The sequence below is a fragment of the Asterias amurensis genome, chromosome 17 (genome assembly GCF_032118995.1).
Source record: "Asterias amurensis chromosome 17, ASM3211899v1".
In the NCBI taxonomy this organism is placed as follows: Eukaryota; Metazoa; Echinodermata; class Asteroidea; order Forcipulatida; family Asteriidae; genus Asterias; species Asterias amurensis.
In genome coordinates this window covers 17,401,906-17,418,501 of record NC_092664.1, presented here as the reverse complement: position 1 = coordinate 17,418,501, position 16,596 = coordinate 17,401,906, and the positions used below count along the sequence as shown (strand labels likewise).

Genomic DNA, 16,596 nt, shown 5'->3' with positions numbered 1-16,596 from the left:
TGATGTTGTTACTGTGTGTAAACACATTTTGTATAAAATTTGAATTTCTTTAGAATGTTTGAGGGAAAGAATTTACCAAACAGACAACAAACAAGTTAAAATATTCTCACAAGTTGATTCCAGCTCCTGTCGTCAGAGAGCTTGAGCTGGACAGCCTCTACAGGATGAATCCAGGTGCTTCTTATAAGATGCTTTCACCAACGTTGAGTAAAATGGTGAATACTTAACACGAATTATACATGTAGGAATATTGGTTTTAAAGGAATGGTCAATAGTATTTACAAGTAATTCTAAAGCTTAGTTATTAATGTAACTGAATTTTACTGGTTGTAATAAACTAGAAAGAAAGAAAAAAAATATACAAGTTCAGTGTCGTTGTTTACTTCTACCCCCCCACCCTACAACCCACTGGGAAAACCTGTTATTGTACATTTACCATGTTGACCACAGTTGGAATGTTATGGATTTTTTTAAAGGATTTTGACTTGGTTAAAGACACTAGACACTATTAGTAATGTCAAAGACTAGTCTTCACAGTTGGTGTATCTCAATATATGCATAGAATAACAAACCTGTGAAAATTTGAGCTCAATCGGTCGTCGAAGTTGCAAGATATTAATGAAAGAAAAAATAACCTTGTCACACCATGGTCACACAAAGTTGTTTGCTTTCAGATGCTTGATTTCGAGACCGCAGTAAGGTTTAGGGTTAGGAATAGGGTTGTAGGGACAGGGATAGGTTAATGAATAGAATTATAGATAGAGTTAGGGTTAAGATTAGGGTCACAAGGGATAGGACATGGGGTTAGACTAAGGGATAGGGTAAGGGTTGAGAGTGTTTGAAATTATGATACTGGTTCAAACGCCCATCTTCAGAAATCCTCTACATGAAATACCATGACAGATAAGGTAAGGGTTTACTTAAACATGTAGCAAGCAGCGACAAAGTCACAGCTGGGCCTCAATGGTTTATTAGTCTGTTCACAGATGCAGTTATCATTATAAGCAGACAGGGAACATGATTGATAATGAATGATGAGGGCAGTTCTTTAGAATGTTACCCCCAGAATTAAAATGTCTTAATTGAATTGGACGAGTGAATACAAACCATCCCTGAGTCACTGAAGTATTGTAAACCACTTCTAAGATATTAATTTTCTATTTTTACCCATAAACACTGATGTGTTATAGCACTGTACACACGGTACGTACCCAAGTTCTGTGAAAAAAAGTCACAGGCATAATACTCGGTTGGGATTCGAACCCACGACCTATGCAATTCTAGAGCAGTGTGATACCAACTAAACCACTGAGATTGCCTGGTTGCTTCAGGCAGTTTGAATCTGATGTTTAGCAGCGAGTACTGAAAACGATTTAATAGATGTTAAATTGCAATGTTATTTCTAAGGGCCATGTCAGACGAGGCAATTTACAAGCAACCAGTTCCAGGCAATCTCCAAGAAGGAAAGGCATTCACATTTCAATGTTCACGTATTTTTCTTGTTGATCGTAAGACAATGTTCAAAAAATGTGTCATGTGCTACCAGAGTGGTCCTGTAGCATGCGCTGCAGTTGGTTGCCTCCAAGTTGCCTGACAACAGTTGCATCGTGTGACAAGGCCCTATGATATCTGTATACAATACATTGTAATAAAGCCAAAATAACTCACTGAAATGACTCCACCATTCTGAGTTGAACACTACATGTACTTTCAGGAATACATGTACTTTATTATTCAAATACTGAATACATACTAGCAATAATAATGCACTAAAAGTTACCATGGTTACCAGGGCCTATTGTCATGGGTCTGTGGAACGTTGTGAATGAAGTACACACACAATGCACAAAGCACACATTCCCGTCTACCCTGTGAAATATGCTTTAATTATAAAGTGCAGAACAATTTGCTAGATATCTGGGCCTCCATTTTATGGCACTGTTTACTGGAACATTCCATGCTTATATACTAACAAATTACAGTGTATAAAATTGTGCACTTCAAAGGCCCATGAAAGAGGATTTCTGGCATAGAAAAAAACATTGCCCAAATGCTGAATATTGCAAATAACAAATGTCTTTACATCGGAAGTAACCTACAACTTAGAATCAGAAGGCTCATTCTTCAGCAAGGTAGTTGCATACTTGATACACTACTATAGTTCTCACCCACACTGGTCAGAACATGCATCATAAACTTGTAAGGCATTATCTTCAAGCAAAACTTAAATCCATCATTCAAACTGGTGGATTGTCAACCTCACGTTAACTTCACGTATAAAGAGTTTAAGCTGTTTAAAGATAAACCTCACATGCTCAGGGATGCCAAAATATATTGCCTCTGTGTCCCATCCAGGGATTCAACCATGTTGGATATGGGACCCAGAAGCGCTATTATTCTGTATTCCATCTGCTTGTGTGACAACTACATTGTATGTGTAATAACAGAATAATGTAATGAGTCCTGCCACAGTCACAAGACAAAAATGTAAACTCTTTAATTTCACGCAATCGGCACATTTAAGTTACTGGCCATCATAAATTCAAAAGAAAACATACAAAGTTATATAATTCCAATATTGTCAAAGTTTGAAATGTCAATGTACACAACATTAGTTTGTGATTGTTTCAAGAGACTTGCAGTTTGCATTTATGTCATAAAATTCAGCATTAAAGTAAACTGCCCCTTTACAATATTATTTATATTATGCTGTGTGAACTCCTATTCAAGTCTCTTTCTTATTTTATTCTAAATCCTTTTTTAAATCTGTAACTGCAATCAAATTTCTGTAAATGTATATAAGGGGATTATGAGTTGTTTGTTTTTTAATCAAAAACACCTCCCAAGAAGTCATTGTTTTTACATTCTCAAAGACAGCTTAGACTGTCTCCTTTTAACACTCAGATAAATAATGTATTTTAATTTGATGTGAAAACCATCATCAATTAATCACCACATTTTGAAGGCATAACCATTCAACCTTCATTGCTCATCCCACCATACAGTAAGAGCTCAAGAATACAAAGATAACATTTAAGATAAGTTTAGAGCAGCTGGAATTGAAGGACATTGTCTGACCTTAAAAAGATAATTCTTCATAGACATAAGCTCGGTTCATACTTCCTTGCTGTTTAAATGCGATACAAATTTGAATATTACAGGGCTGTTTTCAAAATGAATGTTTGGCAGGAGTTGAGCACAAGTCAACTTACGTGAATTATTCATTGCAATTAATTTGTGACATCAAAAATTGTATCGCATTCACATGAACAGGCTTTAGGGTCATGTCACACAAGGCAATTTACAGGCAACCAGTCCCAGGCAATGGCCAAGAAGAAAAGGCATTCACATCTCAATGTTCAGATACTTTTCTTGTTGATTTAAAAAACATTGATTGCACTAATTACTCATGTGGCAGGCCTGAATTTCATCTTTGAGAGGGCAAGGCCATTTTCATTTTGCAACGGGCAGTTCCATAGGAAAATTTGAAAGTTTATGGGAGACTTTTGAAGCAGCACCAAGTGCAAGACCAGGGCCCAATCTCATAGCGCTGCTTAACGGTAAGCAAATTTCATGCTTACTGTAGCATCAATATTAAGGTGTAAGCATATTTCATAGCTTAAAATACTTAGGCAGGCCATATTGCGCGTTCACTATGGATTTGCATTGTGACGTCATTCATTTTTGTGCAGTAACCACCGGAAGGTTAGCACGCTTTCGCGTGTGCTTCCGATCAGCGCTATAAAATGGAAATCGCATCAGCCGTTACGCAGATCTATAAAATTGGGCCTAAAGTAACACGTAGGTGCAACAGAGGCTGTTGCCTCTGTGAACTGCACGTAATTCAGGCATGTAGTATGAAGTGATCTTGGTTGCCAACAAGTTGCATGTAAAAGTTGCCTCGCCCTTTAAATCATCATCATCATCATCATGATCAACGATGCACTAGTCATCCATTATGACATGTACAGTACATACAGGAACACTGTAGTGTGTTCATAACCTACTTTATGCAGCTGAACAAAATGGGTTGTGTAACACAATATAGGCACTGGCTTGAATTACAGATTAGTCAACATTTTTGACATGCATGCTTTAAATCTATTTAGTTACATATTTATAATCTGTACAAGTTGACCACACACTTCTACCAATTGCATAGATCAACTAGTAATGTAAATGCACTGTACATTGTAAATGAAAAAGGCATGAATACAATTTGTTAGATCTCATTTTCAAATAAAAAGAAAAACTTACAGAATTTCAGCAGAGCCTCGTGTACACACGCAGTTTTGTTAAACTTTATGAAAAAAATGACATCCACAGTAGGCCGCCTACATGCAGACATAGTTTCCAAACCTATAACTTAAATTATCATAAATACACAAATGTACAAGCAATATTGTACAAAAATATATTTGGACAAACTTTATAGTTTAATTTAAAAAATGTAACCTTAAAAAAAGATCTTTTTTCATGAATACAATGCATGCATACATAAACTGTACATAAACTCAAATTCATTTGCACAATCTTCCATTTGACGGAAGGTCTTATCCATTGAGCTGATTTTACAGGCAATTTGGAGAAACACTTTGGTAGCGCAGGAGACATTTTAAAAACACTGTCTTACTAAATACTTGTTTATTTCTCCAAAGATTATTAAAAAACTTTAATAGGAATACTTTTTTTTCTGAAGGTTCTGAAACCAGCTGTTCGTATCATGGCCTTGACTTTAGTTAACATGTTATTATAAGTTTCACACACTGTCATTATGCTACTGAATAATATCAGCACAGGTGAATAATTAATCTTATAACTTCTGAAGGCTCAAGGTCAGTGAGGACTGAGCCATCATATTGATCTTAATTTATAATACACTGTAGTAACAATATTATCCATCTCAGCTCTATGTGAAATCAGACTCAGGGGTTGATTTTTAAAATTCAGTATCACCATAGTGATTTGTATTGTAAAATCATGCACACCTTAATAAAATATGAATTGATACACGATTAAGATTTATCCTAACTCTTTGTAAAATCGGCCTCTGGTCTTACATTCTATCAATTAATTCAGAATAATTTTACAAAGAATTAGAACTGACTTGACTCATGTAGAAATATGATCTTGAGTTATTCAGCTTATCAGTCCACATGATTGAATATTGAATATTCATATCTGTGGGATTAGATGTTGAAAATTCATGGCAGGAATTATGATGGTTGCAGGAAGACTTACGGCATGTATGGTGATAGAAGTTAAAGGAACACGTTGCCTAGGATCGAACGACATGGTCTATAAAAAAGCGTTTGTAACCGTTTGTTATAAACTGCCTATGGTTGGAAAGATGTTTTAGAAGTAGAATACAACGATCCACACAAGTTTGCCTCGAAATTGCGTGGTTTTCCTTTTATTTTGTGAACTAACACAGTCGGACATTTATGGGAGTCGAAAATTTGACTCTCATAAATGGCCGACCGTGTTAGTCGACGAGATAAAAGGAAAACCGTGCAATTTCGAGGCATGTTTGTGTGGATCATTGTATTCTACTTTTAAAACATCTTTCCACCCATATGCAGTTTATAACAAACGCTTTTCAAAGACCAACTTGACCGATCCAAGGCAACGTGTTCCGGTAACTTGAAGAGTTCAAGCATTATTCAAAATAAGACAATATTCACCTGTAAGAATCTATCCAACATGACATGCCCTAAAAATACTGTTAATTTCAAACTGCAGAAATCACTTTGGACAATATAATACTACAGTGAAGTACAAGTGTGCACAATTCAGTCTTTCATTGTGAAAACTAAATGTACTTAAGAAATGGATGTAATGGACTGTAAATGTAAAACCTTTGTAAATTTGAATGTTGTCGACCTTTTGGTTGTTTTTTATTCAGATTAAATAAACCATTAATAATAATGTGCACATCCAATCATCTTTATTAAAGTCCCTGGTTCAAACTCAATTACATTTAGTGCCACTTCTTCAGAGAATACCAGTAGTTTTTTCTGATCGTCAACCTCATCCCCAAGGATCATGGACAGCCAATGACTTCAAGGTGGAGGGGTACGATCTGAAAAACGTAAGTGTACACTCTGAAGAAATAACCATCCTCTCAAGTACAAGTTTTGTTAAACCCAAATCAAGATTGACAAGTTCAGCCTACAAAGTATATAAACAGCTCAATGTAATTACCTTTAATGCTATACCATGATACGTTAATGCCACTGAATCGATAACACTGTATTCCTCCCTGTATTCCTGGAGCCCTAATTCATACAAACATTATTTTCACTTTGTCATAGAATAAATAACATCTTAATATTTCAAAAATAAGTTATACACTCTTTTGACTTATAAACTTATTTCCTTAGAATTCATAGACTGTACATTTGACAACTGAGCAGTGAACCTTTACTGTCTCTATTCTTTACGTTACAGGTTGTGTCACAATAAATTCTGAATGGGTAAATTTTAAATAATTCTTGATAGAATAAAGAAAAAATGGCGAGAGCAGCACTTGAACCTAAAACCTCTGAATTAATAAGCAGGCGCTGAGCCAAATGTTGGCTGTCTCTCTATTTGTCAATCTTTGTTCTGGGGTGCCAAGACAAAGCTGTTAAACCTGTAACTGCCGTGTAGCCAGGGATCACGCCCAAGTTTATTATACAACCTGGGAATCGGCAATCAATTTGTTACAATCAATTCCTTGAACAATTTACCCAAGGGTTTATGAGGAAAACCCAATGATTATTTGACAACTGATTATCAATGCTGAGTTTTGTAAACAGTTGGATATTTTATACTGGATGGTAAAATAATGAATTTTAAATCATAATCCAATACAAAATTTTAAAGCAAAATGTGAAAAGTGCGTAAAAACATCAACCATCGATTCTTCCTCTATTTTCAAATTCTACATAATCTATAAAGCTTTTATCACCTCATCTCCATTGATCACATTAAAGCTTAGTGTTTCATCTTTTCAAAACAAAACTTTTACAATACTTCCAATTTTAGTTTGCAGAGATTTGAGATTTAACCAGAAAACAATAACTGTATTGATTGTTTATGTAAATGAAGAACACTTTTTTAATTATTATCTGTTTTAAGTCAACTGCTATGATGTGCATGATTCAGCTCAATGAGCTTAACTTTTGAGTGAAGAAAGCACACCAAGGATTTGTTTTGCTCTCTTAATTAATAAGACCACAAAGTCAAGACGATCAGAAAACACATTGCTACTGCTGACAGTTTCGCTGGTCGACATCCAGCTTTTTTTTTTAAAGTGACAGATGCTCGGTGTAGTTGATGGAATTTTGCCGGGTAACTGACCGAGGGTGGTCGGTTTCTTGATACCCTATATGTAGTTGGTGTTTTCCACCCATCTCAACTTTGTAGTCTTGTAAAACCCCAAAACACCATTCATGTATTGTTACAGACACTATAAAACTCTTTACAGATGAAGGAAGCACATTATCTTTAAACACATTTATTTTGTAAAGTGTTGATGCAATTTAGAACTACCATACAAGTGCGCCGTGCTTCTAATCTGCAATATTGGGTTCACCCTCGACAAGTCTAACAGTACTTCTTTTTATATTGACACTTGAACTATTAAATACATACTTGTCACACTTTGTGCCGACAACTTTTAACAAACCTTTGAATATATTTAACATTTCTAACTACAGTAAAAACCTTTGAGTCAATGATGTGCATTTTACTTGATGCAAGTAGAGAACATATCTATTGCATTTAGCATGTTTAGTGATATTGTCAACAGCAAAAACAATAATATTATGAACTTTTTTTAGCCTTTGAGAAAGACTCTGCTGGGGTCGAAACATGAGACAACTTTGTGCACTTTTTGTTGTAGATTTAGTAACTTGTGTAGATCAACAGCAAACCAAGGTTATTGTACATGTTGTAAGAGCAAGATAGTTTTATACATTGAAAAGGGCACCAGGCCTTGAACTTTGGTCTTGTAGGGCCAAGGCAATTTTTCTCAGGTAATTGGTACTCTATGAGAGTTTTTAAAAATTTGTCACACGGCACCACGACAATTGTTGAAGGTGCCATGAGGAAATTCTAAAAGTGGGCCTGGGCACCTCAAGGGGAATTTACCATTTATTTGTACTTTCAAGAACATTTCTCAGGCATCAAGGCGATTGTCGTATTATTGTTTATACAATGTCAGTAAAATATCAGCAGTGGGTACAGTGTAGGAGATCGAAATAAATGACTTCTGAGTGATGAAGTTGTTTATTTCCCTTCACTAAAACAAAGATGTACCTTCTATATAAGGTTGCAAATCAAAGTTTTGATCACTTATTAAAATATTAAATAGAGCGTAGTTGATAAAAAAAGAGTTAGCAAAAAACCAGACCATTATTATGAAGTTTCAAAACCAATTCTTATTGCTCAAAAGTGAAAACCAAAGACCTAAACTAAAAATCAGCAGGTAGTGCCTTCTTCTCTAGTCTTGATAACAAAGTCTGTGCCGTCACAACAGCCATTCTGCGTTGACCACGGATACGTTCGTCTCCCATAGTGTCAATATTATCCAACTCAATCATTTGTCTCATCAACATCTCCTCAATCCGAAGGTAATCCTTGGTGCCACGACGACCATGGAAGTCCTCAACTTCTTGACAGATTGCCAAGATTTTCTTAAGGATGTTTTGGATGCGCATAATTTGAGGAGGATCTGGTTTGGATTCTTCTGGAGGATCTTTTACATTCTCCGTCGGTTGTTTCGTTTCACCCCTCTCCTCCAATCCGTCAGTTTTCTTCTCAGTGGTTGGCTTCTTAGATGGTGATTTCTGGCCTTGCTTCTCTTGAGAACCTTTTACTTCTTGACTCTTAGTATCTTGGTTGCTGCTTTGTTGCTGTACATTCGTTGGAGGTGTTACCTGAGGGTCTTGACGCGGCTCTGATTGAGACTGCGGCTGATCTTGTTGGTATCGATACTCCTGCCTGGAATGTCTTTGGGGATCACGCTCATAATTGTTACCAGGGACAGATTTAGGAATTCCTTGAGGCGGAGATCTTGAGTACTCCTCTCTACTATGACCCGGCTCTTGATATACACCAGGTCGTGAATTTGACGGCCTGTTTAAATAATCTCTCCCTTCTACTCTGATTGGTATATTGTAAACTCTCTCTCCTTCTGAACTATAGTCACGTTCTGGTTTAGAATAACTCTCTTCATGATGGGCTCGTCTGCCTTGATCAGGGGCATGCTGACGAGATGAGAATCCATCGTTTCTTCTTGGACTTGATGAATACACCTGTTGCTGTTGCCCAGGCATGCTACCCTCCATGAAGGCTCGAGCAGCATCTTGGGCATGCATTCTATTCATCTGACTGTCTAGCGTTGGGGTAGACCGCCCAGCAGGCTGAGGGCTTGTAGAGCGTCTGATATTAGAATGACGTTGCATTGAGGGGCTTCCCATGGGGCTACGACTAAATCCCGCTGGCTGACTGGAACCCCATCCTGGATCCAACCGACTTTGAAAAAATGGATTCTGACTTTCAAATGAACTTTTGAAGAAATTGTCTCCTCCAATAGCTGAATCCATAAAGGCCTGAGAAAAATGAAATGAAAACAAAAACAAAATGGTGAATACACATGTATGTACTTCAGTTAAAAAAAAAACAAAAAACATTAAATTAAAGAAAAGTCTGTGAGAAAAATGTTTCCATGATTCAACAGTTCCACACATCAGCAGTAGACATGGTAGAAAGAAAAAAATGGAACATTGACAACAAGCACTCATCCATTTACATACCTCTATAACAGTTGGAACCAGTGTTACAAACAACATTTATACCCCAAAACACCAGGGCCATTTCATGGCTCTGCTTACTGCCTTCGCTTACATGTACGTGCAAGCACCACAAACATAAAATGCCTATAGTAACGTAGAACACCTAGAAACCTGGAGCCAAAATTCCTTGTTCACAGAATTCCCTGCTTCAACAAGCACCAATTCTATGCTTATGGTAAGATTCCCTGCTTCAACAAGCACCAATTCTATGCTTATGGTAAGCAGACCCATGACATTGGGCCCAGAAAATAGCCACATGGTTGGACCATAGAGCAAGAACCAGACCAACCATTTTGTAAAAGGGGTTTTACCAGATTGTCACTCGAGCACACCGGATTATCCTTGCCATCACAGTGCTTTCGTCTTCTAGAAAGGGTAAAGTTATAAAGCCGGGATCAAAAAAGCTGCAAAGCTGAAGAGTTTCCTCCACGCAGTGAAGGTGGTAAATATCGGTTAGTTTCTTGTGCATTGCCTGCTTCGAAGCAGCCACTGCCTGTGTGTCATCCTCTGCCTTTTTAAAACTTTGTTCTAAGCGATGTAAAGTAGGAAAAAAAGCAGAAACTGTGACATGCGATCCGCTGAAGAATTCAGTCATATCCTCATTAGAAGAGTTAAGCCCGGTTCATACTTCCTGCGAATGCGAATGCGATACGAATGTTGACGTCACAAATTCACAACGAATAATTCGCAGCAGTTCAACTTTGTTCAACTCACTTGCAAATATCGCTGCGAAAGGAGGGCTGGACGTCAAATTTTCGCATTCGCATTCGCAGGAAGTATGAACCCGGCTTAACAAGTTGCTCGATAGTTATGAGTTCATCAGTGGAGAGCATGGTGAGTTCTTGATGCTAGAGTTCAAGGAGCATAGCACATATGGCCTGCTGTTGCTCCACAATGCGGGCAAGCATATCCAGGGTTGAATTCCACCCTCTTAACATCCATAAGCTTGTTACGAGGCAAGTCGAGCATTTCTTGTTTTTGAGTTAGTGAATTACTGGCATTTGCACTCCAGTGCACCAGTTCCACCAGTTTTGTACACCTTGCCAGCGCTGTATGAACATGGCTATGAGTATCCAGGCCAGCCCTCACAACCAAATTCAGGCAGTGCCCCATTCAAGGTCTTTGACAGCCTTTGTCATATTCTCTGTATTGTCCGTAGTAATGGCCGACAAGTGTGACGATTTCAGATTCCAATCGTCAAGGACGCTCTGTAAGCTCGAAGCGATACAGTCAGCTGTGTGGGGATGGAGGCACTCGATATTCTCAAGGGTGTAGATTTCAAATCCCAGTCATTATCTATCGTATGGAAAGTGACGCTGAGAAATTGTGTCATGTTTTGGGCCGTCCATAGATGTGTTGTCAATGCGTATGCCTTGGCAAACTCAGTAAATGGGCCGACGGTGGCGGAACGCAGCTCCTCGTACATGTCTGGAATAATCGATGAAGAGAATGTTTCCTGGGAAGGCAGGACGTACCGGCTGTCGATTTTCTTGAGCATTTGTACAAAGCCAGGCTCCTCAACAGTGTAAATTGGCTTCATATCGCGTGCCAAGTGGTAAGCCACGGCATTGGTGAGCACTTTATATTGAGAGCTGCTTGCTGCATATTGTTCAGCTTTCTTGATAGCAATCTGTTAATTCAATTGAAGGAGTGCCTTTGAAATTTAACTCATAGAATTTGCGTCCTTTAGCCCTTAGATGACTTTTTAGGCGGTTGTATTAGTTACCTGCTGATCAGCGTCTCACACACACAGCACACCTAACTTTGGAGCTGTTCATAACTTTGAACGCAGCCTCTGGTTTAGTTTGGAAACGGAATTTTTTTCCATATTTCACACTTTGTGTCTTTCTCACGTAAGGCTTATTCTCACAGCAGTAAAAGCCTTCTTTTAGAAGCTCAGATACAGCAGACGTCTTGCTAGTGACCATTTCCACATCACCAACTGACTCTCACTGTCAATCTACATGAGTCCAACTTGGCCGCGGCTTGGCAGGTCGTCAATAGAATTGGCTGGTACCTGGGAAATTTGTGACTGTTTCGCTCCGGGATCTGGTAAGTTTTTGTCAATTTTTCCAAAATATTTTCACAATTGTGTTTTTGAGTGTTATTCATGAGACATTGAGGATTAAGTTCGCGTTCATAGAATTTGTGTCATGATTTTTGAAAGTGGTAAAAAATTGAGCAAATCTGTTTACTAAACTATTTTGCCTTTTTCACTCGAGTAAGCTTCGTAAACCTCCGGCTCCGCCATCGGCAGGAGGGTTACCTATATTATTTATTTTATTTATTTATTGACATCCAACAGTGTAAAGCTGTCACTACCTTGTCACACGAAGTGTGTGCATTCAGATGCTTGATTTCGAGACCTCAAATTCTAAATCTGAGGTGTCTCGAAATCAAATTTGTGGAAACCAAAATAAAACACTTCTTTCTTGAAAACTCTGGCACTTCAGTTCAGAGGGAGCCGTTTCTCACAAAACAATATTTTGTAAATGTAGCCTATCAACCACTCCCCATTTATTTTAATAATTAATACACGTCACCATTACATTAGTCCATTTTTTTTACAACTTAACAAAACAGCACTATAAAGGAAGAAGAACAAAACAATGGTCGTATTTATAAGGAAGCTCCTTTAATTATCAAACTTTTCCGTTCCCTTAAAAGTTCTGTTCAAAATAGAAAAAGAGTACTAGAGTAGATATTTACCTGTAGCGCTTTGGCGCGCCTTGGATCTTTCCAACTCGTCCTGTGATTTCGATGATCAACGAAAAATGGAAATTGAGATTCTGGATCAATCAACATTTCCCAGCCGTCTGGTAACGGATCGTCAATAGTTATTGGTCGATTAGAACTACTAAACGGACTCTCTGAAAAAATACGATGCTTTGACATGATGGACTAGATTTCAATAACCTTTTATGAGAAAAATCAAGCTGGCCAGTGCACTTTATTCGACAAAAAACTTTTCTAGTTTGTTCTCGAGATATCTCGAAGAGTCTGGTAGCCCAGCATCTATTGACGTTTAATGTAAACGAGTGACATTACGCAATATAGAGGAAGAGGCGCGGACTAGACTTTATTTCGAGAACCATCCCCGAAGCTAGCCGAATATTGGGCCATAATTCCCATCCGCCGTTTGGTTGCGTATTCAGGAAAACAATATCCATGCAGTACAAGGCGATGAAATTTCTGCCTCCCACCAAACCAATGGATGAAGCGAAGCAATAGGTAGTGGCAAACTTAAAGGAAGCTATACAAACTGAGAGATATCGAAACTTAAACAAAACTTTTACAGAGAATTAAAGAAATGAAGGAAATAAAAAGTGGAACGAACAAGAAAGACATGCAGCAATTAATTAGCAAGATATATATTGCGAACACACATTAATTGTAAGAACCATGGAGGACCTCCATGTAAGAACAGTGGACAAATTTAATTGTGGGTCTACGTGTACATCCATTAAAGGGACACACCGGCTCACCGTTTACGCAATTTAGGGGTGTAGAATCATAAATATTGTTTTTTTAGATAGTTGCTGTAAAAAAAATCATCAAAATGTCACGTATTTAGCGAAAAATGATTTTAAAAAAACAATGCGGCCATATAACAAGCTTCCGTTACACGGACTCTTTGAATGTGAATCTTACGTTAGATTTTTCACCATTATTAACATTTTGTAGCGATAACTTGAATACATGATCTTTTTCGTCTATTATTCGTAAATAATCATGTAAAAAAATATTTAAATTTGGTTAAGTAAAAGTTACTTTTAGACGGCTGAAAGTAAAACTAGCCCGGAAGGTCACGTGATTGTTTGTACCACTTTTTGGTTAGAACAATCACGCGACCTGCGTTTTTGTCTTAAAATGCTCAAAAACGGCTAAATTTGATGATTTTTTTTAAGGACTGCTTCTTCATTCCTGGAAGACCATTGAAGTCATATCTTAGTCTATTTTGTAGCCCAAATAGCCCAATTCGGCCGGTGTGTCCCTTTAATATAGAAATTCAAAGGGAAACCATTGATTGCAATGAGAGATAGGGTGTCATCCATAGAGCTATATTATAAGACCTTTCTTTTATATAGCTCTAAGTTCTTTTATATAGCTCTATGGGTACGGGTGTCATGTATTATTAACACAAATTTTGAAATTAAATTTTAATTTCAAAAATGTTTTCATTTTTCAAACATTATTGCGACAGAAAAAAAATGCAACCTAAGGCAAAAAATGCGACGGCAAAAAAGAATCAACAGTAGTTTTGTGTGTGTGTAAAAAGACGGCACTTGGGGAACGCCATAAAAATGCCAAGGAATTTATTCCTCCATGACACACACACCTCGCTACCTTGTACTACATAGTACATGTACATGGATCGCGAAGGATTAGGGCCCAATATGCGGCTAGCTTTGGGCTGGTATCATTCCACATAAACTGTCTAGTCCGTTCCCATTGGCTCAAAAGTAAGAATGCTGGGCAAAATAACCAATTAAAAGTGTCGTTTTAGCGGATAGATAATTGATTGGATGGGGGGGGGGCCGACAGAGGGGGTATGCAGCAGTCGAAGGGGTAACAGAATGTACCCACGGGGCGTTTGTTTATCGTCGGGACTGGTGAATTTTTTTACATCTTTGAACTTGTTTATATCTTGTATTATTATTGATTATTTGGATCGTGTTAGAAGGCTTGAAATTCTATGTCGGAACTTTAATAGAGTTTCGTTCCGCTGCCCTGACGACAAGTGATCGAACCTCAATCATCCCACTCTCACTTCAGTTAGTTGCGATAACGTAACACTCCGGCTACGCCGTCGGCAGGAGGGTTACGTTATCGCAACTACACTTCAGTCAGTTCGTTTATTCTAGCTAGGAAGTGGGCGGTGTGTGTGAGGATGGGGCCGGGCGGGGTACTTTGCTGAGTACCATCGTAGATGTAGGTGGAGATGTTATATTCACCACAATATATAATACAAACACAAATTTTGTGGTCCAATCAATGTTTTTATTTTTTTATTTTTTATTTTTTTCAATTTCAACCATTTCCAGAAAGAACTATAAAAATTAATTGGCTACTTTTCTACTACTACCATTCTAGAAACTATGGGGAGCGTTACAGTTTCTAGAAGTATAACTTGGTTACTTTCTAGAAACTACGGGGGAGCCAATTACAGTTTCTAGAAGATATAACTTGGCTACTTCTAGAAATTACGGGGGAGCCTTATGTTATAGTTTCTAGAATAACTTGGCTACTTCTAGAAACTTGAGGGGAGCCTTATAGTTTCTAGAAGTATAACTTTGTTAGTACTTCTAGAAACTGGAGGGGAGCCATATAATTTCTAGAAGTATAACTTGGTTACTTCTAGAAACTACGGGGGAGCTACAGTTTCTAGAAGATATAACTTGGCTACTTCTAGAAATTACGGGGGACCCTTATAGTTTCTAGAAGTATAACTTGGCTACTTCTAGGAATCGAGGGGAGCCTTATTTTCTAGGAGTATAACTTGGCTACCTTGTGAGAGGAGCTCTGTAGAACCATAGAGTACTTTATACTCTATGGTAGAACTAGAAGCAATTAGGCCTACCCATAACCAACCATCATGTTTTTCTTCAATTTTTTTTTTCTGATCAGGATTTGGTGATGACTTCTAACTTAATAAGAGGAAGAGCCTGAATGTTATGCACCAAACATGGAGGAGAATAATCTGAACATCCCCCCAACTGAAGAGCCAATCGCAAGGAGGATCAGTCGCATTGCCTCACAGCTCATGCCACTTCTACTTCCTGCATCCACTTTTTTTATTGGTAAATGATTACCAATATATAAAATAATTTTGAATACAGTCTGCTTCTTTTTAAAGATTTTAATTAAAGATTTTGTTCAAGATTTAGAAATCTATTACAATGGAAGTAATACCAGTAGTGATTATGTGGGAGAGAACCACATTGAGTACAGTGCCTTGATTATCTTTTGATTCTTTTATCAGGTTGGTTAGCTGAGCGACGGGTATCCATTCAATTATCTCAACTTTCTGAGAAGCAAGAGCAATACAAAAAGGAGGCAGAAACTCAAGTAAACAACGCTGCCACACCAAGGGGGCCATTGGAGCAAACTGGTGATAGAATGACATCGTTCCAAAGGAAACTTGCCATTGAGGACATTCAGAGACAAGAAGAACTCATCACTGAGAGGATGATGCTAGAGTTAGATGACCTCCGACCCTTACTCAAAGAGCGACAACAGATTTTCTGCAATATGTTCACAAGTCGGGAGAACCGCTTTCCAGTTGAGAAAGAGCTGAAAGATTTAACATACTCTAAGTCTTATGATAAGGAACTAGGTTTGTATAAAGGAATGCAGGATATTCTAAGGAATGATAAACATTGTGGAGATGTAAATCATGACGGAGGAAAACAAGGATGTTTAATGTGGGTTTACATGGACTTCTGGAAAGCTCAAATTCAACTTATGAAATATAAGAATATTTATGACCGAGTGAAGAAACTGGATGAAACATAACTGCACTACTTAAAGAAGGCAATACTTTATTGTGTGCTTGACCTTTTCTTGATTTTAGATGGCATGAAATAAGGAAAACATCTTTTATTTTTTAGTAAGATATTCTTATGCATTAGTAAGAATAAGTTAAATAAGGGAATCAATGTGTCGTGAAGAGGTTATCAACTAGTGGTTTAATCCCAACGAGGCCTGGTTCTTGATAATTTTACCGAGACAAAGTCGAGGTAAATTATCAAGA

At 37.7% G+C, this 16,596-nt stretch overlaps 2 protein-coding genes across 2 annotated transcripts; one reads left to right on the top strand and one right to left on the bottom strand.

The window, feature by feature from the left end:
* Positions 1–5,873: 5,873 nt before the first annotated feature.
* LOC139949565 (uncharacterized) lies at positions 5,874–12,825 on the bottom strand. Its single transcript, XM_071947957.1, has 2 exons — positions 12,552–12,825; positions 5,874–9,599 (listed from the first exon to the last, which is right to left on the bottom strand). Exons 1-2 carry the CDS (start codon positions 12,735–12,737, stop codon positions 8,460–8,462), a joined length of 1,326 nt encoding a protein of 441 aa, XP_071804058.1. The 5' UTR covers positions 12,738–12,825; the 3' UTR covers positions 5,874–8,459.
* Positions 12,826–14,333: 1,508 nt separating this feature from the next.
* Positions 14,334–16,574, top strand: LOC139949789 (uncharacterized). The gene is made up of 3 exons (XM_071948331.1): positions 14,334–14,455; positions 15,471–15,643; positions 15,826–16,574. The coding sequence occupies exons 2-3, from the start codon at positions 15,529–15,531 to the stop codon at positions 16,356–16,358; spliced, it is 648 nt and encodes a 215-aa protein (XP_071804432.1). The 5' UTR covers positions 14,334–14,455; positions 15,471–15,528; the 3' UTR covers positions 16,359–16,574.
* Positions 16,575–16,596: the final 22 nt, after the last annotated feature.

Excerpts from the sequence above, each read along its gene's own strand:
- LOC139949565 (XM_071947957.1), bottom strand. The coding sequence starts at position 12,737 with ATGTCAAAGCATCGTATTTTTTCAGAGAGTCCGTTTAGTAGTTCTAAT. Across the intron at positions 9,600-12,551 it reads GGCGCGCCAAAGCGCTACAG|GCCTTTATGGATTCAGCTAT; the intron begins GTAAATATCTAC and ends CATTTTTCTCAG.
- LOC139949789 (XM_071948331.1), top strand. The coding sequence starts at position 15,529 with ATGGAGGAGAATAATCTGAACATCCCCCCAACTGAAGAGCCAATCGCA. Across the intron at positions 15,644-15,825 it reads TGCATCCACTTTTTTTATTG|GTTGGTTAGCTGAGCGACGG; the intron begins GTAAATGATTAC and ends TTCTTTTATCAG.